This window comes from Anolis carolinensis, chromosome 1 (assembly GCF_035594765.1).
Source record: "Anolis carolinensis isolate JA03-04 chromosome 1, rAnoCar3.1.pri, whole genome shotgun sequence".
NCBI classification, from domain to species: Eukaryota; Metazoa; Chordata; class Lepidosauria; order Squamata; family Dactyloidae; genus Anolis; species Anolis carolinensis.
In genome coordinates, this window is record NC_085841.1 from 164090621 (window position 1) to 164116396 (window position 25776).

General features: G+C 40.8%; 1 protein-coding gene across 3 annotated transcripts in view; it reads left to right on the top strand.

Moving 5' to 3' along the window:
* ranbp17 (RAN binding protein 17) overlaps window positions 1-25776 on the top strand; it is a 229263-nt gene that overhangs the window by 46424 nt on the left and 157063 nt on the right. For all 3 annotated transcript variants that reach the window (XM_062958006.1, XM_062958013.1, XM_062958017.1), the window contains one exon: window positions 906-1041. In XM_062958006.1, coding sequence (XP_062814076.1) covers window positions 906-1041 — 136 coding nt within the window. The remainder of the gene's footprint in view (window positions 1-905; window positions 1042-25776) is intronic.

Sequence of the window (25776 nt, forward strand, 5' to 3'; positions counted from 1 at the left end):
ATTATTATGAAAAAGTCATTATTCAGGATGTAGGTTATAGGCAAATAACTAATTGCTAGAACTCAAAGCAATTACCACTAGTACAGGGAATCTTGGATTATAATTTGGTAACATGAATACTACCTGTCGACAGTACACACACTTTCAATCTGTTTGGGTTAATATATGACCAAAGTAATCAATGTGAAGAGAACTAGCTAAGCAGGCACCATCTGTCAGGAAATGGTATCTTTTTAAAATGTTTTAATTATTTTATTATTTTTATACAGTTAGCAATACACTATATAGCAGTACAAACCTTGACATACTATAACTCACTGTAGATGACTATTTACAGTTTTTGTAACGAAATTTCAAGGAAATTGTATCTTGCCTCTCACTTCTTTTCCAACAGTTGGTGCAGAGGATAAACTCACTATTCCAATTATGACTACACAGATCTTTTGAAAGGGTTCTAGTTCTAGAGTTATAGAATTTTCACTTTTTTAACTAGATCATGGCAGAAGGCAAGTTTTAATGAGTGGAAATTCATCTAATTGCTGCACATTTTCCTCAGAATGTTCTAGTTATGCATCTGCACCTCAGGATAATTTCCCTTAGACCCATTGTATTAATGGGACTAACTCAGATATTGATTTACCATCCAGAAACTGATTCATTGGTTATAATCTGTTTGAAAGTAGCAAGTTGTTTTAGCCCTTGTAATTTAGAGTAGCCCTTTTTTCTTGCTTGAATTATATGTGATCAAACTCTACCACATTGAGTCATATAAGTGAACAATAGTAGCTTTTAAAATAGTGTGAAGAAAGCTCTTTTCAGCAAATGATGAATTTGAACTGTCTGCATATACTCTTGTTTTGAGTGTTGAGAATGAAAAAAAATCTTACAGAGGTTATTCATTTCAGAGTCTTCCAGTTAATTTCTTTGATGGATGCCCAGTTGCAGCGCTCCAGCAATGAGAAAGTAGAACTTGCAGTGCTCTGGTTTTTGGATCAGTTCCGCAAAACATATGTAGGAGATCAGCTGCAGAGGACCTCAAAGGTAAGTGTTTCTCCTAAGCTACTCACACAGTTGTTAAAAATAACCCGTGTCTAGATCTGTACATGTGCTGTACAGGGCAGTACAGGAAAAACAGAAGCTGGTATTTTTCCTCATGTACTGTTATACTCGTGAACAGCCTTGTTAGTTTCATTATCTGAATGTGATAATCTGCTAAGTTCATAACGGGAAATGGAGAGGCTATTTGTGTAAAAAAGCTGCACTAGTGTTGCCATTTATGATTGCCGAATTGGTACGTGTGCGTTCCATATATTATACAAAATTTCATAGCAGGATATACAAGATTATTTTTAATAGTTCCATTGTTTGACAGTCATTTGTGCAGTTTGTGTTGTCTCTCTTTTATTTGTTAGATTTTTCCTAAATTTTAGAGGAAGAGAAAAAAAAGATGTATGTTTTAAGGAACAGATTGTCACTGTACAGTACCACAACTTTAGGAGAGAATCGTAATAGATTATTGATTATGAAATGGTACTGAAAAAGATTGCAAAAAATTGAGCTCAAAGCAAATATGATAGTTATAAAAGTTTCAGTTTCTGTTGTGATACTTTGTTTTTGAAATGTTAAAGTGATATATATACATTCTTTTCCTTTGCATAAAATGTTCAGGTTATAATCCTTGTTCGAACCTTGTCTACTTTGGTATATTTGTGTCTGTAAGTTTCTTTTCACCACTATCCTTACATGTATACCAATTACATGCTAATCTATAGCAGTACACTTAGGAAACAGTTTATGTATGAGCCTTCAAGTCGCCTGTCGATTTATGATGACCCCATTAATTCATAGGCAATAGTGATTTTACCCAATCCTTTCTCTGAATCACGAGGGTTGAATGAATAGTAATGCCTCCATCTTCGTAACTCAACAGACGGCAGTACTGGTATTCGGCAGGTACTGGCTTGTTCAGTATACTCTCCTCTACAGTTCCATTTGGCGGGAAGCCTTAGCATTGAATGGTTGTGTTGTTAAAGTGTGAAGTATGGAACCCTGCGCAGACCGTTGGTCAATGCGGCTTAAGCAACGTGCAGTCATTGAATTCTTGTCACTCCAAAGGAGATTCATCAGAGAATGCAAGCTGTTTATGATGATTGTGTTGATGCAAGTACTGTGTGTCATTGGGCGAATAAGTTTAAAGATGTTGAGATGGGAATATCTGATTTGTGTGACAAAAAAGAGTTGGACGTCCTGTGACAGCAACCACCAAGTTTCACAAGCAAAAGGTTGACAGATTGAATCAGGACAATCATCGTATCATTCAGAGAGAAATTTCAAGCTTAATCGGCATTTCACAAGAATGTGTGGGTCACATTATTGCTTTGCTTGACTATCGGAAGATCTATGCACAATGGGTACCCAGGATCCTGACGCCTGAAATGAAAGCACACAGACTTGAAATTTGTCAGGAACTCCTCTCGCGTTATGGGGTGACACCTTCTGCTGTCAAGAATTCAATGATTGCACGTTGCTTAAGTCACATTGACTGACCGTCTGCGCAGGGTTCCATACTTCGCACTTTAACAACACAACCGGTCAATGCTAAGACTTCCCGCCAAATGGAACTGTAGAGGAGAGTCTACTGAACAAGCCAGTACCTGCCGCATACCACTACTGCCATCTGTTGAGGAGTTACGAAGGTGGAGGCATTACTTTTCATTCAACCTTCATATAAACTACAGCTTCCTGGTGTTCCGTGGCCTTTTACTATACAAGTACTAACCAGGACTGACCCTGCTTAGTTTCCAAAATTTGAAAGGATCTGGTGCTTTTAGGATATTTAGGCCCTCCAGGAAACAGTATACTTACTAGGAAATTCTACCATTTGTATCAAGTCTTCTCCATCTTGTCCATCCAAGTCTTGAGTACTCTGGCACTGCTACCAAGCCCTCTACCCATTACATCATAGGTATTTAAAATGGTGGTTTGTGAGCAAATGTAAGGTAATCTATTGAAATGCTCACAGAATTTGGTTGTTTCAGTATGTTGGAAAAAGGCAGCCTGCTCAAGCCTTTTCTGTTTAATTATTTGTCTGTATATAATATGTTGTTTTTATTACTGAAGTGTATCTGTGTTCTTTGATATGCAGTTTTTCCTAACTGTTCTTGAGGCTGTGGTAGAGGCTGAAGACCATGTAACCACATCAGGGACTGTTTATAACACAGTTTAAAAGATGACAATTGAGGAATGACTGTTGAAGATGACAGTTGGAAGTTGTGCATAGCTATATAATGTTGAAGCACTGATAAAGACTGAAAGTTAAAGACACAAACTGAAATGTTTTAAAATTTAAACTAACAAGAAATGTGCCTGTATTTTAAATGCATGAAGTTGTGAGTAAAACAATTATGTTATTTTAAAGAAGACTACTTGAATTTTTGTCTCCTGAGAGCATAAAATAGAAGCAAGATATTTTGGAAGAGTAGATGTTTTGAACACTAAACAACACTTCTGAAAATCGGCTAAATACATAAATATATGTGGATACTATTTCTTTTCTTAAAAGACATAAAAATTATGATTTTCCTAATTGGTCATAATCCTCCATTTGGTTATGTGACCAGTGTTACGATCTCTAACAACGTCATACCTTTCCAATAGGTTATCCAAGAGGTTATGGTCTCTAACAAGATCATGCCTATCCAGTAGTATTGCTGAGGGAGATGTTTTCAAGTAGCAAGTAATTGGATAAGCATATGTTTTTAGCTAGTTCTTCGTTTCCTAAATTTAGCAGTGCATAGTATTACATAGTACAATATACAGGCAGATCCCAAGTTACGAATAAGATAGGTTCTGTAGGTTTATTATTAAGTTGAATTTGTTTGTAATGGGAACAGAGACATTTTAAGTGTAACTCCAGATGTACGTATGTATGTATGTATGTGTGTGTATGTATGTATATACAAACACTCACACATGCACGCATACATTGGACAGCAGAGGAAAGTGTTAATGCTCTTGTGACATTTGTTTTGTTCTCTGTGTTCCTGTTCAGAAGAATTCACGTCACTTTCTGTCCCTGTGATGATTAGATTTTGAAAAAAATTGACTTGTTGTGGAAACAAGGTTGGTGATGAAGCTTCAGTGGAGAAGACTTTTCTCCATGATAATAACTCTTTCAGGGGTGAATTTCCTTTTGAGGGGCTGATTTCTCTCACTTTCCATTGTCTCAGTGCTGTTTGTAAGTTGGATATTTGTAACTCGGGGAAGCTAGGGAGTTTCAGAAAAACATTTATTTTATTTTATTTTTTCTATGACTTTGTTTTTATTTATTTTATAAAAATATGGAACGCTTCGACTGTGTGGATCATAATAAATTGTGGCAAGTTCTTGGTGGTATGGGGATACCAAGTCATTTTATCTGTCAACTGAGAAATCTGTATAACGACTAAGCAGCCACAGTAAAAACAGACCACGGAACAACAGACTGGTTCAAGATTGGGAAAGGATTATGCAGGGCTGTATACTTTCACCCTACCTATTTAACTTGTACGCAGAATACATCATGTGACGTGCAGGGCTTGACGAATCCAAGGCTGGAGTTAAAATTGCTGGAAGAAACATTAACAACCTTAGATATGCAGATGAAAGTGAGGAGGAGCTGAAGAGCCTTATCATCAAGGTGAAAGAAGAAAGTGCAAAAACTGGATTGCAGTTAAACATCAAGAAAACCAAGGTTATGGCAACCAGACTGATTGAAAACTGGCAAATAGAAGGAGAAAACATGGAGGCAGTGACAGACTTTATATTTCTAGGTGCGAATATCACTGCAGATGTAGACTGCAGCCGGAAATCAGAAGACGTTTACTTCTTGGGAGAGGAGCAATGACCAACCTCGATAAAACAGTGAAAAGTAGAGACATCACACTGGCAACCAAGGTCTGCATAGTTAAAACAAATGTATTCCCCATAGTAACCTATGGATGCGAGAGCTGGACCATAAGGAAGGCTGAGCGAAGGAAGATAGATGCTTTTGAACTTTGGTGTTGGTGGAAAATTCTGAGTGCCTTAGACCGCAAGAAGATCCAACAAGTCCATTCTCCAGGAAATAATGCCCGGCTGCTCACTGGAGGGAAGGATATTAGAGGTAAAGATGAAGTACTTTGGCCACATAATGAGTAAACAGGAAGAAACATGGAGAAGATCATGATGCTGTGGAAACTGGAAGGAAAAAGGAAGAGAGGCCAACCAAGGGCAAGATGGATGGATGGTATCCTTGAAGTGACTGACTTGACCTTGAGGGAACTGGGGAAACTCTGACGTGGACTGGTCCATGAGGTCACGAAGTCTGACGCGACTGAACGAATAAACAACAACCTGTATATATTTGTACTTCAAAGTCTCCTACATGGCTTGATGGATCTGGACCAAACTTGGTACATTTACCCTTCATTATACAATTTAAAATGCGAGCAGGTTTAAACTGAAACATCCACCCCTTTTGTAATGTAAAGTCATTTTTAATGACTTACGTTGGTGTCCCATGAGCCTCGCAATGTAGCACTCCATGAGTGGGCAGTGTTTAGCTAGAGGGGCTACCTAAGTGGAAGATATACCAATTGGAAGAGGACTACAGCATCAGCAGGGAACCACTCTAGGAGTCCCTTTCAGAGAGCCTACCCACTGATAAAGAGCCTTTCAGAGGGCCAGAGCCTTGCCATTGAGATGTTCTGAGAGAGGCTTTCTCAGAGGGCTAGGCAAAGACTGAAGCAAGTTGGAGAAAGGCGGCAGATGGTGGCCCACGTGACCTGGCTTCCATGTTTTGAGGGTGGGGATAGTGGGAGAGATGATGGCAGCCTCTGAGGAGAAGGAAGAAGATGAGGCTGACGGCCAAGATGCCAAGGTTGCCGTTCTGGGAGAATGGGACCTGGAGAAGAAGATGGTGAAAGGGAAAGCCTGTGAAAGCTCCTGCCCTTGAATGGAGTTGAGGAGGGGGCTCCCGTTTGAACCTGCGTTTGGCCCTGGATTCATTGGTCCCGTTCATAAAATCATAAAGCTAACGAGCATTTCTAATAAATAGTGTTAGAAAATGCATGGCCAGCAAACTGGTTCCATACACTAGTTTAATCATTTAATTGTTGCAGTACTGTACCTTGACATGTATGGGATCACGATGTAGATCCCTAGTTTTTGTTCAAGAATTGCAGTTTAACAACATTGCAATTTAGGACTTAAATCATCCGTATTATTGTTTTTCAGGTTGGGGCAAGGTGACAAAATATATCAAATACATCTTAGTATCTAGAAAACATCCTTGAATTGTTCATCAAAGAAAATGTCTTTTCCTGGGAGTTAATTTAGGTGTAACAAGCATTAATAGATATAAGTGGAGACATATATGTGTGTGTGTATTTCTTAGGCCTCTTAATAATCTGTAAATGTAGTGTTAGTTTTTCTCCCTGTTGCTTTGATTCAGCTAAGACAAATTATTCATAACTGGCTATATCACATAGTTTGGGAGATTGGTGAGAATTCTGTTCATGGTCCCTTTGGTGGATTTTCACTTTAAAAACCCTGCTGTGATGCACCAGGGCACGTTCTGGACATTGTTTTCTGGTGGCACAGAGCACTACCAGGAGGAAAGATGAAAGTTCTGTGAGCTAGCATTTGTGCCCAGGGCAGGAATGGCTTTAGATCTGTGAAACTTGATTTGTACTAGGAGGCATTGGCATTGGTAGGGTACAAATTAATTTAACAGGTATACATCCTACATATTTTTGATTTTTTGTCACATTATCTTAGGTTTAATTCCCAGTTTGAGACATGAACAAAAATAACTTGATACTGGGACTTAACTGCCTGCTTCTGTCTATAGTACCAGTTACATCTCTCTTTTCCTCCTGCTATAGCAGCACATGTAGCAGCAGATGGCATTATATCCCTGCAGTAAATCCTGTATTATGTATTACCTGCATATATGTACTCTTATTGATTAGAAGAAGATGTGTTTGGAAACAGAAATATAGAAAGATGCAAAACTGGAGCTAGTTGAGATGACAGCCATTTGCCCATTGTTTAAATTAAGAAAAAACCTCTGTGTATAAGCTTGATAAAGGATAGGGTTTTTTTGAGACACAATTGTACATTCTCTTTTACTGTACTTGGTGATGTATTGGTGCTGATTAGGGAGAATTTAGTGTGTTAACTGAAGCAACTATTATGCCATGATTACAATATTATGACCAACTCTATACTAGGCATATTACAAATCTGGCTAGTGTGTCAACTGTTAGGAATGGTTTTCCTTCTCATAATGGCTGGCAGAAAAAGGAGAATATCTTTTAAGTATTTCTTGTACCTGGTTATGCAAATGACCAGGCTGTGTTAGGTAACTATGCTACACCTTTCCTCAAATATTAATTCATTCACATTGTTCTACTTGAATATTTGTGTGTAAAGTTATGGTAATGCAGAGCACTGTGATATCCTTATTACTTTAGCTATCTTTTAAATTTGTTTACCTTTCCTTCTCTATCTTTTGCTATGGAAATTACACATGTTCTTTAAATTCTTTATTTAATGTGGTTATTTAATTCTATGAGGAAATATAAGCAGTAGGGAACATTCAGAAACTAGTGGGAAATGTCTCCCTCTGTTCTATGTATTACACTTTCATATTGTTATGGTTTTTAATGATATTTATGAGATTGCATTTCAGCATAATGTTCTCCCTGAGTAGCTCTTGGTGAAAAAGAGAAAGAAGGAATCAAAAGTATTCAGTTGAATGTGGATTTTTTTCTCTCACACTTCAGGGCACAGTTTATCCTTCCATTTAATTCCTCTTTGCTTTATGCAGGGAATGAATGACCTTACAAGGGTGTTAGTTGGAGAAATACCTTTATGAGTGGAGAATCAATATTTGCATTTGCCCTTTATAGTTAGAGGATTTTGAGGCACTTGTGCTATAAAGCCAGTTGCAGCAGCATTTCCTAGGGGAGATGGTGGCGGGGTATAAATAAAGTTTTATTATTATAGTGATGGTATGACCTGTGTAGCTCAAGCATGATTTTGTAAGATTGGAAACATTCAAAATACGAAAAATAAAGTTGTTGTTGTTGTTATTATTATTATTATTATTATTATTATTATTATTTATTATTACTCATCTCCAGCATGAGTTTGAGTCTTCCTGGAAAGTGTTTTAGCAGCTTATGGCTGTTCCTACCCACAGATATTAACAGGAGTATGGTATGTGAATGGCATAGTGTTTCCCCTATGAACCTACGCGATCTCTGAGATCTTCCAGGAAGACCCTCCTCTCGCTTCCACCCACTTCACAACTACGACTGATGGGGACGAGAGAAAGGGCCTTCTCGGCTGTGGTCCCCCAACTCTGGAACTCCCTCCCCATGGAGATTAGGTTAGCTCCCTCGCTACCTTCCTTCAGGAAACAACTAAAGACTTGGATGTTTCGGTTGGCCTTTGGTGCGACAACTATTAGATAGCTAACCCAAATGTTATTATCCGGTATTTATTAGGTCCCTATTTTATTATCTATGCATTTTATCTCATCATTGTATTCTTGAATAGACGTTTCAGTTCCTCCACCTATGTATACGACAGAATTGTATTTGATGGTTGACTGATATTATCAGATATTATAATACCTTTGTTTTATATTGTATTTTGTTTTTATCTTGTTATCTTGTAAATTGCATGTATGCTGTTTTTATCTGATTATGCTGTCCGGGCTCCGCCCCATGTAAGCTGCCCTGAGTCCCCTTGGGGAGATGGTGGCAGGGTATAAATAGAGTGTTATTTTTATTGTGATGGTATGACCTGTGTAGCTCAAGCATGATTTTGTAAGATTGGAAACATTCAAAATACGATTTAGTTAACTTTAAGCCAACTACTAGTTGTCTCAAAAATTGAAATGCAGATTGTGTATCCCTTATCCAAAAATCCAAAATACCCCAAAATCTGAAATTACCCTTATGGGTGACTGAAATAATGACACCTTTCCTTTCTGATGATTCACTGTGCAAAATTTTGTATCACACAGACATATATGGTATAAAATTACCAGTAGGCAATGTATATAAAGTATATGTAAAACATGAATGATGTTTTTATTTAGAACTGGTTCTAATCTCCAAGATATCTAATTATGTATACATATGTAAATACTTCAGTTCCCAGCCTTTTTGGATAAGGGAGACATAACCCATGTGCCATTTGTATAGCAGAGCAGGTATGTTGAAAAAGATGTTAACTTCATATGTTTCTTATGTTCTCATCTGTAACAAAATTGATAACTTATCATGTTGCACCACTGCTAAAAGCTACAGGAGATCTTATATTTCACAGAAAAGTCAGTTGATCCCAATGAGAAGAGAGTGTGTTTTTTATCAGAACTTGGTATGTTTCAGGAACATTGTATTGTAAGCATATAATGCCATATTCAATTCTAAGCACCATTGACTGTAAGGCACACACTAATTTCAGTACCACCGATAAAAACCAGCTTTAAGCACCTGTGATAGTTACACATCCTATTTTTAGAAATGTTTATATTGGGGTGTGTGCATCTTAGAATCAAAGAAATAGGGTAATTGCATTTGTTTAAACTAGGTGTGGGAGAAGTGTGACATGTGGGCCACTAACAGCCCTCAGGGCCATTTTTATGGACCCAATAGCCCACAAACATGATCTCTAGGGTTGTAGAGGACATTACCACATGTTTGGAACCTTTGTGAATCCTCAGGGTCAATATTACATTTTGTGAACTTTAAAAAAATGTTTCCCTAAAATGTCTTAGAATACCATTTGAAAGCAAGGAAGGTCCCAAATTATCTCCTATGCCCCTGGATATGTGTGTTTGGGGGTAAGATGTTTTTGCAGGAGCAGGTGTAGCCCTCTAGTCTTCTCCAGTTGCCCACACTCACCTAGTGCAAGAGTGTATCACTGCTTAACACCATAAAGATTTAGAGGGGCATGCATCCTGTTACAGAATTGCTGATAATTATGACTCGTGCTGTTTTAAATATTAAATATGCCTGTAAGTAAAAGCTGATAGTATAGGGATGCATGCTGTGATTGAGTTTGGCCAGTCATATTCATTAAATATTTCTTCTCATATTATCATTTATTTTGTATGAAGTACACAAAATTGTAGTATAAAAATTAGAAATAATATAGGTTCTCCAGGTCCCAGTCTTACTATCTAAAGATGAAAGGCATCCTTAGAAGTTAATTTGAAGAACATGAATGTATGCCCTAGAGTTTGATCTGGAATCATTGTATCTATTAAAGCAATTGGAGTATGATCAATGTTTATTTGTTTGTATTGGTTTCATGCTGCAGGTTGTCTCAAGAAGACTAAAAAGGTAAATAAGAAATGAATTAACTAAATAGTGTGTTGTGTGGTCAATTTACTCCTTGTAGTGTAAAATGTGTAGCATAATCTAATGCCAACTTCAATTGTGTTTTTTATAGTATTATCCTCTGCCATGCTACTAGACTTGATCTCATAGCTTGAATTATAGAGTAGGACAAAACCTTCATAATGTCAGCCCTTTACAAATTGTACTAAATATGATCTTGCATTTTCAAAGCCATTCTAATCCTGAACAGAAAAGCTTAAAGCTTAATTTGATGATACTGTTCTGAAACCAGCTGCATAGTGGCATGACTTTCCATATTTGGGGTGTTTTTGTTTGTCCAGCAAGTGCTGAAAAGGTTTCTGAAAAGTATGGGAAAGTTTTCTGCATTCAGCTCAACTTGGTGTCTAAATCAAAACTTTTATTTCTGAAAAATGATTTAGTTAAAAAAAGATCTATAGTTATGTGGTTTCTATGGAACGGAGCCATAAAAACATAGAGGAGTCTGTTAAATGTCATTGCAAAGGACATTCCAAGTAATATTTAGAGTTTGTAGATGGTAAAAAAAATATCAGAAAGAATCTCAGTACTGATAGCTTTAGAACTGAAATAGTTATTATCATACATCGATAAATATTATCTGGAAGTAGCAACTAGTATTTTATACCTGGACATCTTTATTTTGTCATGCTTTCCATTGTGTGATCACAGAATTAAAAGAAATATGTGGAGAAGAATCACACAGTATGTTTCTAAACTTTTTTGCATCACAGTTGAAATCTATTGATTTTCTGACAAATCAGTTCTTTTAAAATGGAATTAATTAAAACATAGTCTTGGCCACTGTGCATCTCTGAGCAATATTCACTTGTTCTTTACTGTATTTGTTTCCTTATCCTATGTCTACCAGACATTTGTGTTTTTACTCTTATTGTAAGGATATAGAAATGACTTTGCACTTGAACCTATGAATCTACAATGTACACATTTTATGCCACTAATAGTGTGTGCAAATGCAATGTTTGTTTATTGGGGATACAAGAATTGACTGTACATAGATTATTTCAGGATTCGATCTTTGAGGTTTTAGTGATTAATTACATAAGTTGTACAGACGAAGGTCTACACTGTAGAGAAATGTACTTTATTTTATTATCAGAAAGTAAAGAATTCTTGTTCTGACAGGTGGTGGAAATTAGCAGGCTGTTTTGAAATTGCGTTGTGTGGTTTGGAATTGGATCTCATTTTAATTCATCTTTTCTCAACTAGTAAATGAGGTTAATGCCATACATATTCAGCTGATATGGATGAAGAAATTGATATAAAGTAGATCAACATAGCTAGAGGGCTGGTTTAATTTATAGGTAAAGAGGCAGTGATAAATGGAAGTAATGTAGTTGTGGTCACTAAACTCTTCAGCCATCAGGGCTTAAATAGTGTTAGTTGGTCATTAAAGATATTGTCAAGATGCAACAAACAGGAATACGAAAAGGAATAGCCAACTAACCCTTAATTATCAAAATACAGAAAATACTAATTATATCTTAATTAGTTTTTTCTTAATGTACTGAAATTGTTACTTTTTGTACAGCACAAATGGATAGTTATATCAACAATAAATAGGTTGTTTTAATAACTTTCTTGTACCTCCTGGGAAAACTGAATTCCAATTTTTAATATGCAATAATGCTTCTCTAGCCTGTAGGAGAAGAAAATTATTAAGTAGCTTTATTTTTTTGAAGATTTTACAGCAGCTTTGGGAAGAATTATTTCACCATGCATCAATTATTTTTAATTGAACTGAATATTTTTCAGATTGCATTAAATGCCTCTCATTTAACTTTTACATTCAGAGTTTTAAAAAGAATTTTAACAAGAAATGGGTGCATCTGTGCCCCAGAATATGTAAGAAAATAGCTGTTAAGATTGCTAAGCTTTTTTAAAGTAGGAATTGCATGTTTGTTGTGCAAAGCAGATGAAACTACTAGGTTATGTGAAACATACGTAATTCTCCAGTTTAGTAATATACTGAAGACCAAGTTATATATAACACTAGCTGTGCCCGGCCACGCGTTGCTGTGGTGTTGTCTGGTGGTGTTGGTGAGAACTTGTTGAGGTAGTGGTGGTATTGAATGTCTGTTGTATGGTTGTCTTTATGTTTAGTATGCATTTGGTTGTATGTGTATTGTGAAAGTGGTGAGGGTAGAGGGGGTCTATGTCCCTGTGTAGTATTGTATAGTATTTATACGTTGTCCATGTGTTGTGAATGCTTGGATTGTGTCCTGCTGCATAATAGAAAGGGTTGGGCTGGATGGCCCTTAGGGGTCTCTCCAAACTCTTGGATTCTATGCTTCTATTATTATTATTATTATCATTATTATTATTATCATCTTCATCGTCATTATTATGTAGAGGCTGGATGGCCATCTGTCAGGAGTGCTTGGATTGTGTCCTCCTGCATGGTAGAAGTTGATCTGGATGATCCTTAGAGGTCACTCCAAACCTTAGGATAGTTTGAAGTTTTTGTTGTTATTATTATTAGTATTAGCATTGAGAAGCTGGGTGGCCATCTGTTGGGAGTGCTTGGCTTGTGTCCTGCATGGCAGAATTGGGTTGGACTGGATGGGCTTTAGGGGTATCTCCTAACTGTCTGATGCTATGATTCGATGTGTATTATTATTGTGCAGATATTGGATGGCCAACTGTCAGGAGTGGTTGGATTGTGTCCTCCTGCATGATATAAGGAAGTTGAACTGATGATCCTTAGGGGTATCTGCTAACCTTAGGATTGTATGATATTCTTATTCTTCTTATTATTATTGAGCGGCTGGCTGGCCATCTGTTGGGAGTGCTTGGATTGTATTGTCCAATGGCAGAGTTGGGTTGGACTGGATGGCCTTTAGGGGGTCTCTCCTAACTGTCTGATTCTATGATTAGATTTGTATTATTACTGTGCAGATCTTGGATGGCCATCTGTCAGGAGTGCTTGGTTTGTGTCGTCCTGCATGGTAGAAGGAAGTTGAACTGGATGATCCTTAGGGGTGTCTCCTAACCTTATGATTGTATGATATTCTTCTACTACTACTACTACTACTACTTATTATTATTATTATTATTATTATTATCGAGAGGCTGGGTGGCCATCTGTTGGGCGTGCTTGGATTGTGTCCTCCATGGCAGAATTGGGTTGGACTGGATTACCACAGTAATTATTTCATACTTTCGCTTATCCAGTGTTCTGGATTATCCAACGCAGTCTGCCTTTTAGTAATCAATGTTTTTGTAGTCAATGTTTTAAATTCATTGTGATATTTTGGTGCTAAATTTGTAAATACAGTAATTACAACATAGCATTACTGAGCATTGAACTACTTTTTCTGTCAAACTTGTTGTATAACATGATGTTTGGTGCTTAATTTGTATAATCATTACCTAATTTGATGTTTAATCGGCTTTTCCTGAATCCCTTATTATTATCCAACATATTCACTTATCCAACGTTCTGCCGCCCTGTTTATGTTGGATAAGTGAGACTCTACTGTATATTTATAATCTTATATTATCTGCTTAGAACTGGATTATATGAGGCCCCTTCTACACAGCTGTATAAAATGCACACTGAAGTGAATTATCTGGCAGTGTGGATTCAAGATAATCCAGTTCAAAGTAGATAATACAAGATTATAAATGGGTAATATAGCTGTGTGGAAGGGCCTTGAGTCTACACTGCTATATAATCCAGTTAAAATCAGATAATCTGTATCTTATAGGCAGTGTGGAAGAGGCCTGAGGCCTAACTGTGCCTGTCCCCTGGGCTGAGTAGGTTGCTAGGAGACCAAGTGGGCAGAGTTTAGCCTTGTAACTGGTAGCAATTGGATAAAAAACAATTATTAATCTCCCTCTAATTAGGACTTTATTTTTCTTTTCTTTTTGCTGTATGAACGTAGAGGTATGGATGAGGGGTTGTGTTGCCAAGTTTAGTGTTTCTGGGATGTGTAGTTTTGTTGTTTTGTCCTAGGCCAATTTTTTTTTATCCTTTTATATATATAGATGGTTTTTTAGATCAAGAAAGCAAATACCTGAAATAAACAGATCCATTGCACACTGCTACATGCTTATACTTTCCATGGATAGTTCAGGTGAACTAAAGTTTGGGTTCATGCAGAGCTGAGCTCACTTTCTGTTAGAGACAAACCATGGTGTCCTGTAATGTATAAAGTCGGGCACTGTGGTTTATATTTGCCTTCCAAACCAGAAATGGAAACTGTATTTGATATTACAGTGCATAAACTCTCTTAATAACATGGTGGCCTATAAACTGCAAATGGATACAAGTTAGGCTGTCTTGGATATTTCCCCTTTGTAATCAAAATGTTAGTTCAGATGTATTAAACACTCGTATACCTGGGCACATTTACACTGACCACTTAGCATGAAAGGTGGCTGAATCAGCTCTGTGACAGCTAAATATGAGCCAAAGCTGCTTAACGCAGCATCAAACTGTGCTAAAAAACCTTGCAAGTTTCTCCAGATTATATTGTAGAATGCAGAGCAACTCACACCTTTGAGTCCATTTAAACAGTTGTGATCGATTCTGAGACAGAACCAACACAACTGTTTATATGGCCACTCCATGTTCTCTAGACTTAGGCAGCCCAGGGACATGGGATGGCATTCACTATCTTCTGCCATTCTGTGAGCAAGACATGGATTGTGGTGGTTGCTCGTCCTCAGGAATGGTTCTGGTCAGCTACCCGGTTGACGTCACTCCAGGTGATGCGTGACTAGCAGGACTCAGGTTGCACCTGCTGGTTACTGCAGTGAGGAGAAGGGGAGGGCACGACAGTAAGGGTGGCTATTCAGCAGGCTGAATAGCAGCCAACAAATTCCTCACTTGCCTTCCAACAAATTCCTCACTTGCCTTGCAGACAATTTTATGGTCCAGAAGGTAGAAGAGGCAACAAAGGGATTGGCTACTCTTGATCTAATCTTAACAAATGTGGAAGACCTGATCAATACAGTCGAAGTGGTTGGATCCTTAGGGGCAAGTGACCATGTGCTCCTGCAGTTTGCAATGCAAAGGAATGCTGAAACTACGACAAGTCAAACACACATTCTGGACTTTAAGAGAGCTGACTTCCAAAAAATGAAGGAATTACTGAGCGGCATTCCATGGACGCCAATATTAAAAAACAAGGGAGTTAAGGATGGATGGGAGTTTTTCAAAAGCGAAATACTCAAGGCGCAAATGCAAACAGTGCCAACAAAGAAGAAAAATAAGACAAGTGCAAAGAAGCCAGAATGGATGTCCAAAGAACTTCTAACTGAGCTAAGACTCAAAAGAGACATGCACAAGAAGTGGAAAAGGGGAGAAATCACCAAAGAAGAATGCAAACGTATAGACAACTCTGTTGGGAAAAGGTTCGCAAGGCTAAAGCGCAAAATGAGCTCAGGCTTGCCAGGGACATAAAAATCAACAAAAAAGGCTTTTTTGCTTACGTTGGTAGAAAAAGGAAGAACAAGGAGGCGATAGGGCCACTGCAAGGAGAAGACAGGGTGATGGTGACAAGGGACAGGGAAAAGGCAGAACTACTTAATGCCTTCTTTGCCTCAGTCTTCTCACAAAAAGAAAGCCATCTTCAACCTCAGCAACCTGGAATGGACGAAGGATTGGGGGAAATCCAACCCCAAATAGGGAAACAAGTTGTCCAGGAACACCTGGCCTCTCTAAACGAATTCAAGTCCCCAGGGCCAGATCAGCTACATCCAAGAGTATTGAAGGAACTAGCAGAAGTTATTTCAGAACCACTGGCAATCGTCTTTGAGAGTTCTTGCAGAAGAGGAGAAGTCCCAGCAGATTGGAGGGAGGGCGAATGTGGTCTCTATCTTCAAGAATGGGAAAAAGAACGACCCAAACAATTACCGTCTGGTCAGCCTCACGTCGATACCAGGCAAGATTCTGGAAAAGATCATTAAGGAAGTGGTCTGCGAACACTTAGAAACAAATGCGGTCATTGCTAATAGTCAACACGGATTTACCAAAAACAAGTCATACCAGACTAATCTGATCTCTTTTTTCGATAGAGTTACGAGTTGGGTCGATACAGGGAATGCTGTGGATGTAGCCTACCTGGATTTCAGTAAGGCCTTCGACAAAGTCCCCCACGACCTTCTGGCAAACAAACTAGTAAAATGTGGGCTAGACAAAACTATGGTTAGGTGGATCTGTAATTGGCTAAGCGAACGAACCCAAAGGGTGCTCACCAATGCGTCATCTTCATCATGGAAAGAAGTGACAAGTGGAGTGCCGCAGGGCTCTGTCCTGGGCCCGGTTCTGTTCAACATCTTTATTAACGACTTAGACGAAGGGTTAGAAGGCACGATCATCAAGTTTGCAGACGACACAAAACTGGGAGGGATAGCTAACACTCCAGAAGACAGGAGCAGAATTCAAAATGATCTTGACAGACTAGAGAGATGGGCCGAAACTAACAAAATGAAGTTCAACAGGGACAAATGCAAGATACTTCACTTCGGCAGAAAAAAATGGAAATCAAAGATACAGAATGGGGGACGCCTGGCTTGACAGCAGTGTGTGCAAAAAAGACCTTGGAGTCCTCGTGGACAACAAGTTAAACATGAGCCAACAATGTGATGCGGCAGCTAAAAAAGCCAATGGGATTCTGGCCTGCATCAATAGGGGAATAGCGTCTAGATCCAGGGAAGTCATGCTACTCCTCTATTCTGCCTTGGTCAGACCACACCTGGAATACTGTGTCCAATTTTGGGCACCACAGTTGAAGGGAGATGTTGACAAGCTGGAAAGCGTCCAGAGGAGGGCGACTAAAATGATTAAGGGTCTGGAAAATAAGCCCTATGAAGAGCGGCTTAAAGAGCTGGGCATGTTTAGCCTGCAGAAGAGAAGGCTGAGAGGAGACATGATAACCATGTACACATATGTGAGGGGAAGTCATAGGGAGGAGGGAGCAAGCTTATTTTCTGCTGCCCTGCAGACTAGGACATGGAACAATGGCTTCAAACTTCAGGAAGGGAGATTCCACCTGAACATCAGGAAGAACTTCCTGAGAGTTGTTCAGCAGTGGAACTCTCTCTCTCTGCCCCGGACTGTGGTGGAGGCTCCTTCTTTGGAGGCTTTTAAGCAAAGGCTGGATGGCCATCTGTCGGGGGTGCTTTGAATGCGATTTCCTGCTTCTTAGCGGGGGGTTGGACTGGATGGCCCATGAGGTCTCTTCCAACTCTACGATTCTATGATTCTATGATTCTATGAACTGGGTTTAGCGCCATGGGATGGCCAGGATTCTCTCCCTGCCTCTACAGCACCCAAGAAGTGGCAGTGTAAACCATCCAGGGCTGATCAGTATATTCCATGCTGGATCGGCCCTAGAACAAGTGGTCGGCATAGAGCTGCCCTAGTCTTTCTGTTCCACTTGTGCCTTGATTTGTTCTTTGCTTGAATATTAGTGCTCCTAAAAGATAGACTCGGTGTTCTAAATTTTGATTTGAAAGCATAAAAGGGCCAATTTCTAGATCTTTGCATTGTGTAAGGCTTCTCAGCTCCAGCTGTTTTGCTGTGGGTATTCTTTGGAAGAATACACCAAGACACACAATGAGTGAAGATACCAGTCCCTTTCCCCCCACCTCAGGGCAATTGAGTTTTATGGCTGGTTAATATTCCTGTCCTCCCTTTCGGCCCATGGCCATGTGTTCTGTGTCAGCATTCTGTGTCCGGAGATGGCATGAGATGGGGATCATGACATCATGCCCCCTCCAAAAACAGTCCTCCCCCCTTGTGTGGAGGTTTGTGTGGGTATTGAGTGTGAAAGCTCTTGATGAGTGTGGGCATTTATGTCAGATTCCTTTACCCACTCCGATTCACTGGGGCGAAGTGCTTCCACCTAACCAAGTACTGTAGGGTATTTTTCCTGAGCCTGGAGTCTAAGATTTCCGCTACCTCATAGTGTTGGTTGCCCCCTATCATGCTGGGTGGGGGCGGGGGCTTGACTGGGTGCCATTGAGTGCTCTCGGGAGCTGGTTTGAGCAGGCTGAAATGAAAAACTGGGTGAATCATTCTGTAGGTCTGGGGAGTTCTAGTTCTGCGGTCACTTCATTGACCAGCCTTTTGACCATGAAGGGACCAATGTATCTGGCTGCCAATTTCTTAGCTGGTTGTCTACTTTTTAAGTATTTGGTGAAGAGTTATACCTGTTGTCCTAGTTTCAGGTCCCAATCTGGTCTCCTGTGTTTGTCTGCTTGGTGTTTGTAAGCTGCCTTGGCCTCTTCAAGTGCCTGTGTGATGATTGGCCATGCATCTTTGATTCGCGCCATCCATTCTGCAAAGGGGACTGGGTCAGACTGGATGACCTCTGGGGTTGTCAGGGTTCGGAGATTGCGGCCGTAAACTATCTCAAATGGGGAGTGCCCTGTGCTGGAATGCACCAAATTATTATAAGCAACCTAAGAATAGACCAAAAACTTTGACCAATTATCCTGCTGGTGGTTGGTGTAACATTTCAAGTATTGTTCCAGCACCTGGTTGATCCTCTCTGTTTGCCCGTCAGTCCGGGGGTGGTATGCTGTGCTGAGGACTTGCTTGGCCCCTAATTGGTGTAGAAATGCTTTCCAAAACCTGGACACAGATACTGAGCCCCAGTCTGATATGACTTTAGAAGGAGCCCTATGGTGCTTATAGCAATGTTCAATGAACATTTGTACCAATTGCTCTGCATTGGGCATGCTTCTGCATAGAATGAAATGTGCCTGCTTGGAGAACAGGTCTACTACTACCCAAATTACGGTTTTCCCATTGCTGGGGGGGGGATCTACAATGAAATCCATGCTGATGTGTTCCCAGGGAGCTGTTGGGGTTTCCAGAGGCCGGAGGAGTCCTGATGGTTTTCCCCCTCCACCCTTTGCTGTGGCACAGACTGGACATTGGTGAACGTATGCTTTCACATCCTTTCTCATGAAAGGCCACCAATAATTCCTCCTCACTAAATGCAGAGTTTTTACAAATCCAAAGTGTCCTGCTATTTTGTTATTATGATGATCGTCCTCGGGGATATAAATTTTGCTGCCTTTCAGCCACACCCCGTCCTTATAATCTAATTCGTGATAGTGTTCCCTGGGCCAGGGATCCCTGATGTCCCCCTCTGGGGGCAGGGTGGCCTCAGGTCCTGTCCCTTCTTCGTTCACTCTGCTCCTTGTAACTACCCCCATTCCCAGTTGGGTTTTGGAAAAGATGGTCCGCATCGTGTGTTGTTTATCTGCATTGTGTTGCGGCAGCCTGGATAAGGCATCCGCTAGGAAGTTTTCATTTCCAAGCAGGTATTTCAATTCAAAGTCAAATCTGGCAAAGAATTTGGCCCATCTCAGTTGCTTTGGGGTCATTTTGCGTGGTGTTTGGAGTGCTTCCAGGTTTCTGTGATCAGTGTATACTACAAATCTGTGAGGGGCTCCTTCCAAAAGGTGCCTCCAGGCTTCTAATGCAAATTTGACTGCTGCTGCTTCCTTTTCCCAGATGGGCCAGTGTGACTCTGTTGTATTGAACTTCCGGGAGAGATAACTACAGGGGCGCAAAATGCCTTTGTCATCCTTCTGGAGTAACACTGCCCCCGTGGCAGCGTCACTTGTCGTCCACTTGTATGACAAAAGGGTGTTGGGTATCTGAGTGTTTCAGGATGGGCTCTGAGCTTATTAGGCATTTTAGAATCTCAAAAGCCTCTTGGGCTTCCTTGCTCCAAGGCAGTTTGGTGCCTGACCTGGGCTTGCCTTCTGTTTGACCTCCCCCTCCCTTTTCTTTTTTGTTTTGAGCATGTCAGTGAGAGGTACGGCTATTTGGGCAAAGTTGGGTATGAATTGCCTGTAGAAGTTTGCAAATCCCAGAAAGCTTTGCAGGTGTCTCCTGGTCCTGGGGGGCTCCCACCTCACTATTGCCTCCACTTTGCTGGGGTCCATCTCAATGCCCTGACTAGAAATTCTGTATCCTAAGTAGTCCAGTTTGTCCTGGTGGAAGGCACACTTTGCCAGCTTGACATACAAGTGGTTGGCGAGCAGCTTTTTAAGGACTTCCTTAACTAGCTGGACATGAGATTGAAGGTCCTGAGAAAATATGAGGACATCATCCAGGTAACAGAGCACGCCTTTGCCTAAGTATTCCCTGAGCACTTCATTAATGAGATTTTGGAAGACTGCTGAGCCATTTTTTAAACCAAAACTCATTATTAAGAATTCATGCTTCCCGAAGACTGTATTTATTGCTGTCTTGTACTCATCACCTTGTCGTATTCTAACTCTATGAAATGCCTCCCACAGGTCCAGTTTGGTGAAGATCTTGCCGGTACTGAGTTGCGCCAGCATGTCTTTGATCAAAGGGAGATGATAATGTCTGTGTGGTGCTGATTGCATTTAAGTGACTATAATCGGTGACCAGCCTCAGAGAATGGTCTTTCTTTTCCCTGAAAAAGACTGGTGCACCCAGGGGTGACATGGATGGACGAATTAAACCCCTGGCCAAATTTTTATCCAGGAATTCTTTCAGTGCAACCCTATCTCATGGGATAGGTTCTTTGGACATTGGGGAGTTGGGCAAGATTTCTATAGCACAGTCTGTGTCTCGATGAAGAGGGAGTTTGTCACTCTCCTTGTCATCAAAGACCTCTGCTAAGTCTGCATATTCTGCTGGGATTTGAGGGCTCTCTGACTCTGCCATGCATTCTGTTGTCTGTTGACTCCCTCCACCCACCCCACCCCCGGTGGTTGAGAGGTGTGTGTGTGTGTTGTTCTCTGCCGCTGCCCCTCCCAGCCCCCCTTTCTGTGCTGGGCTTCCTGAGACTGCAATGTGCTCTGGTGCTTGCATGCCCCCTCCCTCCCCCTCCGGTGGAAGAGGAGTGAATGGGCTGCATCCTGTAGCGGCCCCTCCCCTCTAGCTCGTATTCAAGTCTCGCACATGAGCCTTACAAGTAGGATCTGTGAAACTTATGTCCCTCTCCCTCCATTTCACCATGGGATTGTGGAGTTTCAGCCAATCTAAATCTAGAACCAGTTTGTAGCGAGCCATGGGCGAAATGATGAAATGGATGGCCTCCCAATGATCTCCCACCCACAACAATATTTGTTCAGTTTTGTGTTTACAGAGTCCCCCCTTCATTTCGCTACCATCCATTTGCACAAAAGTTATTGGGGAGCGGAGTTTTACTTTAGACAATCCCAGCCTAAGCACCGTCTCAGGCTTTATTATGGATTTTGTGCAACCTGAGTCCAGGATTGCATTTATTGTCTTTTCCAGTCCCTTCCTTGCTCAGCTGCACTTTCAGCCAGAAGGGGGATTTGGTGCCACTTACCACTGTTTTGAAGCACCGCTTCCTTGCTGCCTGGGGTGGGGAAGAGTCCACTGCCAGTTTCTGCTGCTTGGATGCACCTCTTTCCTGCTGCCTGGATGCCAGCGCGCATTACTCCAGGCAAGCCTCGTTTCCCGAAAGCTGTTTGCTGCCTGATGTGTCATCCTGGGGTCTGCGAGGGGAGGCTCTGGCCATTTCTGCTGCTTTGCTGCCAGTGCTGTTGCGTTGGTCTTCCTCCCTTGTTTCAGATTCCCCTTCTGCTGGCTTTCTCCTGCTTTGTGCCCTGCAGGTTTCCTCCCACTTCTGAGCAGGAGCCGGCCAAATGCCCCACCACACTGTAGGCAAAGGCCCAGCTTCCACCTTCGATCCTTTTTACCTGGATCAAGCCTGTCTCTGCTCCTGGAAGGGGTATTGCTCTTACCCCCGGTGCTTCCGGCTGGGCAGGGTTGTTTTTGGCGGGATCTTTTGATTTCTTCTTTCACCATCTCTCCCTTGCCAGCCGTGTCCACCCATCCCATCAGGGTGTCTGGGCTGCCCCTGGCCAGCACCCATTCCAACAGGTCTGACATCAAGCCATCCTTGAACACTTGGATCCTGAAGGCTTCATTCCATTCAGGGAGCTGTGAGGCCAATCTTCTGAATTCCAAGGCAAAGTCCTGAACAGAATGGGAGCCTTGCTTCAGGCTCATCAGATTTGCTCTGGCTCTGTCCTTGCGCAGTGGGTCCTCAAAGCGGGAGCTTAGTGCCACCATGAAGGCATCCAAGTTGTTGAGCTCTGGTGCACATATGTCATACAGCGCTAGGAGCCATTCAGAGGCTGCCCCCTCCAGCTGGTCAGCCACATGTTGGACCTTGTCCATTTCGTCTGAGAAAGAGCCTTCCCACTTGGTCATGAAGGAAGCCACTCTTGTCAAAAAGAATGACAATTTCTCTGGGTCCCCATCAAAGGTGGCTCGCAGCTTCCTCTCCCCTCTGTAGTGCTGAGCCCTTCCACCCTCTTCCTCACTCCTCTGCCTATGGGGGGGAAGGGACTGCTGCAGAAAGGCTGGGGGAGATTATCTGAGGAGAAGGTGCGGCCGCTGGAAGACCAGAGTTGGCGTCCTGCCCCCTGGAGCCACCCTGTTGTGTCAGGATCAGGGCATGGAGCATCTCCTTCACTTGTGCCAATTCTTGCCTCATCTCCTGCATTCCTTGGCTGCACGTCGAGTGGGGAGGGCCATACTCCCAGCCTGTTGCCGGCTTGGCTCTGTGCGGCACCTCTGGCCAAGCTGGTGTGACCCTCCAGCGGTTGGTCATGGTTTGGGGAGGGGGGCTGCATTCAAGGGAGTGTGAGATTCTGCCATCTCTCCTCCTTCGGAGCTTGCTTCTTCCCCCGAAATATCTTAGAGTTGGTTCTCTCTCTCTCCTCCCTCCATGTTGATGTAGGCAGAAGCTAGAGAGAGAGTAAAGGATTCCAAACAAATTGTAAGGCTTCTCAGCTCTAGCTGTGTTGCTGTGGTTAGTCTTCTTTGGAAGAATACACCAAGACACACAATGAGTGAAGATACCATACAACTTTATTGTTTGGAATACAAGAGTCTACTCTACTGCCAATCTATATAGGCCCTAGCTACAGTGTTATAAATCATTCTTAGAGTCCTGGTGCCTGGAGGTTGCCCATTCTCACATTCCAGAGTTCCTTTCCCCCCACCTCAGGGCAATAGAGTTTTATGACTGGTTCATATTCCTGTTCTCCCTTTCGGCCCATGGCCATGTGTTCTGTGTCAGCACTCTGTGTCCGGAGATGGCATGAGATGGGGATCATGACACATTGACAGGATTGAAATCCATGGTTTACATACCATATTTCAGCTATCATGAAAGTTCTACAGCAATTCTGAAAGTGAAGAAGGAACATTTAGGAGCCATTTAATGTAAACCTATCAAAAACTGTTTTTCCACATTGTATAATGGTGTTTAGTTATTCTTGGAACAGGAAGTATGATATTGGAAAAGTGTTAATAAATAGTATTCTGTCAACAAGACTATTTCTCATTCAAAACATCAAACCAATTTAAAGCATGTTTTTGGGAATATCTTTACTTAGTGATGCTAAAAGTGTGCTTTTACCAAAAGGAACAAGAAGCAGATGTGAGAAGAGGTATTATTATTATTATTATTATTATTATTATTATTATTATTATTATTATTATTATGTTTATTTATACCTCGCTTTATCTCTCCCGAAGGAGACTCAAAGCAGCTTTCATTAAAAGTATGACCACACAGTTTAAAATATGCAAACATGCAAACATTAAAACAGAATTAAACGTAACAGTATTAAAGTAAGTAAAGGTAAGTAAGTATTTCTGGCCAATTGGAGTTGATGCTGTAGTAGAACTCCCATTTTACTTGCATGATTTTTGCGAGACATACCGTGTTTTCCCAAAATTAAGACAGTGTCTTATATTAATTTTTGCTTCCAAAGATGCACTAGCTCTTATTTTCAGGGGATGTCTTATTTTTCCATGAAGAAGAATTCATATTTATTGTTGAACCAAAAAAAAAAAAACATTTATTATGAGTATATACTGTTCAGTAGTTGTCATAACAAACCAGCATGACCAGACAAACTCTGAATCCTATCAAGAATTTCTTGTTACTACCACTATTTCCATGTACAACAATCTATGGTACGTACATTTATCGATCCTACATACTCTGGTATTCTGTTCAGTGGGCATGCTTCCAAACAAAAACTTTGCTAGGTCTTACTTTTGAGGGAGGCCTTATATTTAGCAATTCAGCAAAACCTCTACTAGGTCTAATTTTCAGGGGATGTCTTATTTTCAGGGAAACAGGGTATGCAGTGAATTCAAACTGTCAGTAGATAATATTCATAAACATACATGGATACTCTGTAAAAACTGACAACACAGAACATATGGTTTGGTGCATTGCATCATTTTCAATAACCATTGATGATTATCTGTATTGATCAAACATTAACTGCTATCTAACAGGGCTGCTTTTTAATCTTGTAACCGTTTCTCTTTCTTTGGATAAAAATGCATTTTATATCATTGTTGTTTGATGAGATGCAGGAGCTGGGTTCTGTCATTTAACTGCCTTGCCTACTGCCTGCTGGTGTGGTTCTGGTAAAGCTACTGTGGTTCCTGGTTCAGGCGTCACTGGGTTCAGTCTGGTTGCCCACCAAAAAGGGAGGGCTGAGGGGTGGAGTATTTGAGGACTGGGAATAAGGATGCAGCCATCAAATGATAGCCATGAGCAAATATGGGTTAGACAGGCAGAAAATGGTTTTAACAGTCTGTCATTGCTTGTTCTTGCTTGTCCAGCTGCATGTCCAACCTGTGGATGTCAATGCCACATCTTGGACCATCATATTCAGGTGACTATATTCAGGTGATCTAGCAAGAACAAACAATGAATGGATACTTGTACATTGAGCTGCATAGATTGAGCATCTGTAACACAATCAGCTGCGTTATAGGTCCAAATGGGATCCTGTTGGCTGTCACCTAATTCCAACTGGACTACATCCTGTTGTACCCATCTATGGCCATCTACAGAAGATGGGACCAGCTGCTCTCTTTGACTGGAACTTGCTGCAGCAGTCCTGGGAATAAACTACCTGGGCTCTGTCTCCCCGTTCAAGACCAGTAGTGCCTTCTAGTGTTACAAAACGGTCTGTTCTGGATTTATTACAGCTAAAGTATGAGAAAGAAAATATTCAATGTGAGTAGTATGTTTGACTGACACTAATGATTGTATCATAACATCTCATCCAGTTCACATGTAAGGTTTCATATTGTACTAATATACACACATATTTTTCTCAACTTGGTTGCTTTAGGTTTTTTTATTTTAAGTTTTTTATTGTGCAGTTGTGAAAAAATTTCTCCTCTCAGTGTGTTCTGTATGTTTAGAGTTGTTCATAAAATATTCTGTATCTGTCTTTAAAATGCTTAGCTAAGTTCAGTTCTGGCTCAGCTTTATTTCGTAGTAGCTAATAAAGGCATATTATCTTGTTCAGGCATTGTAAT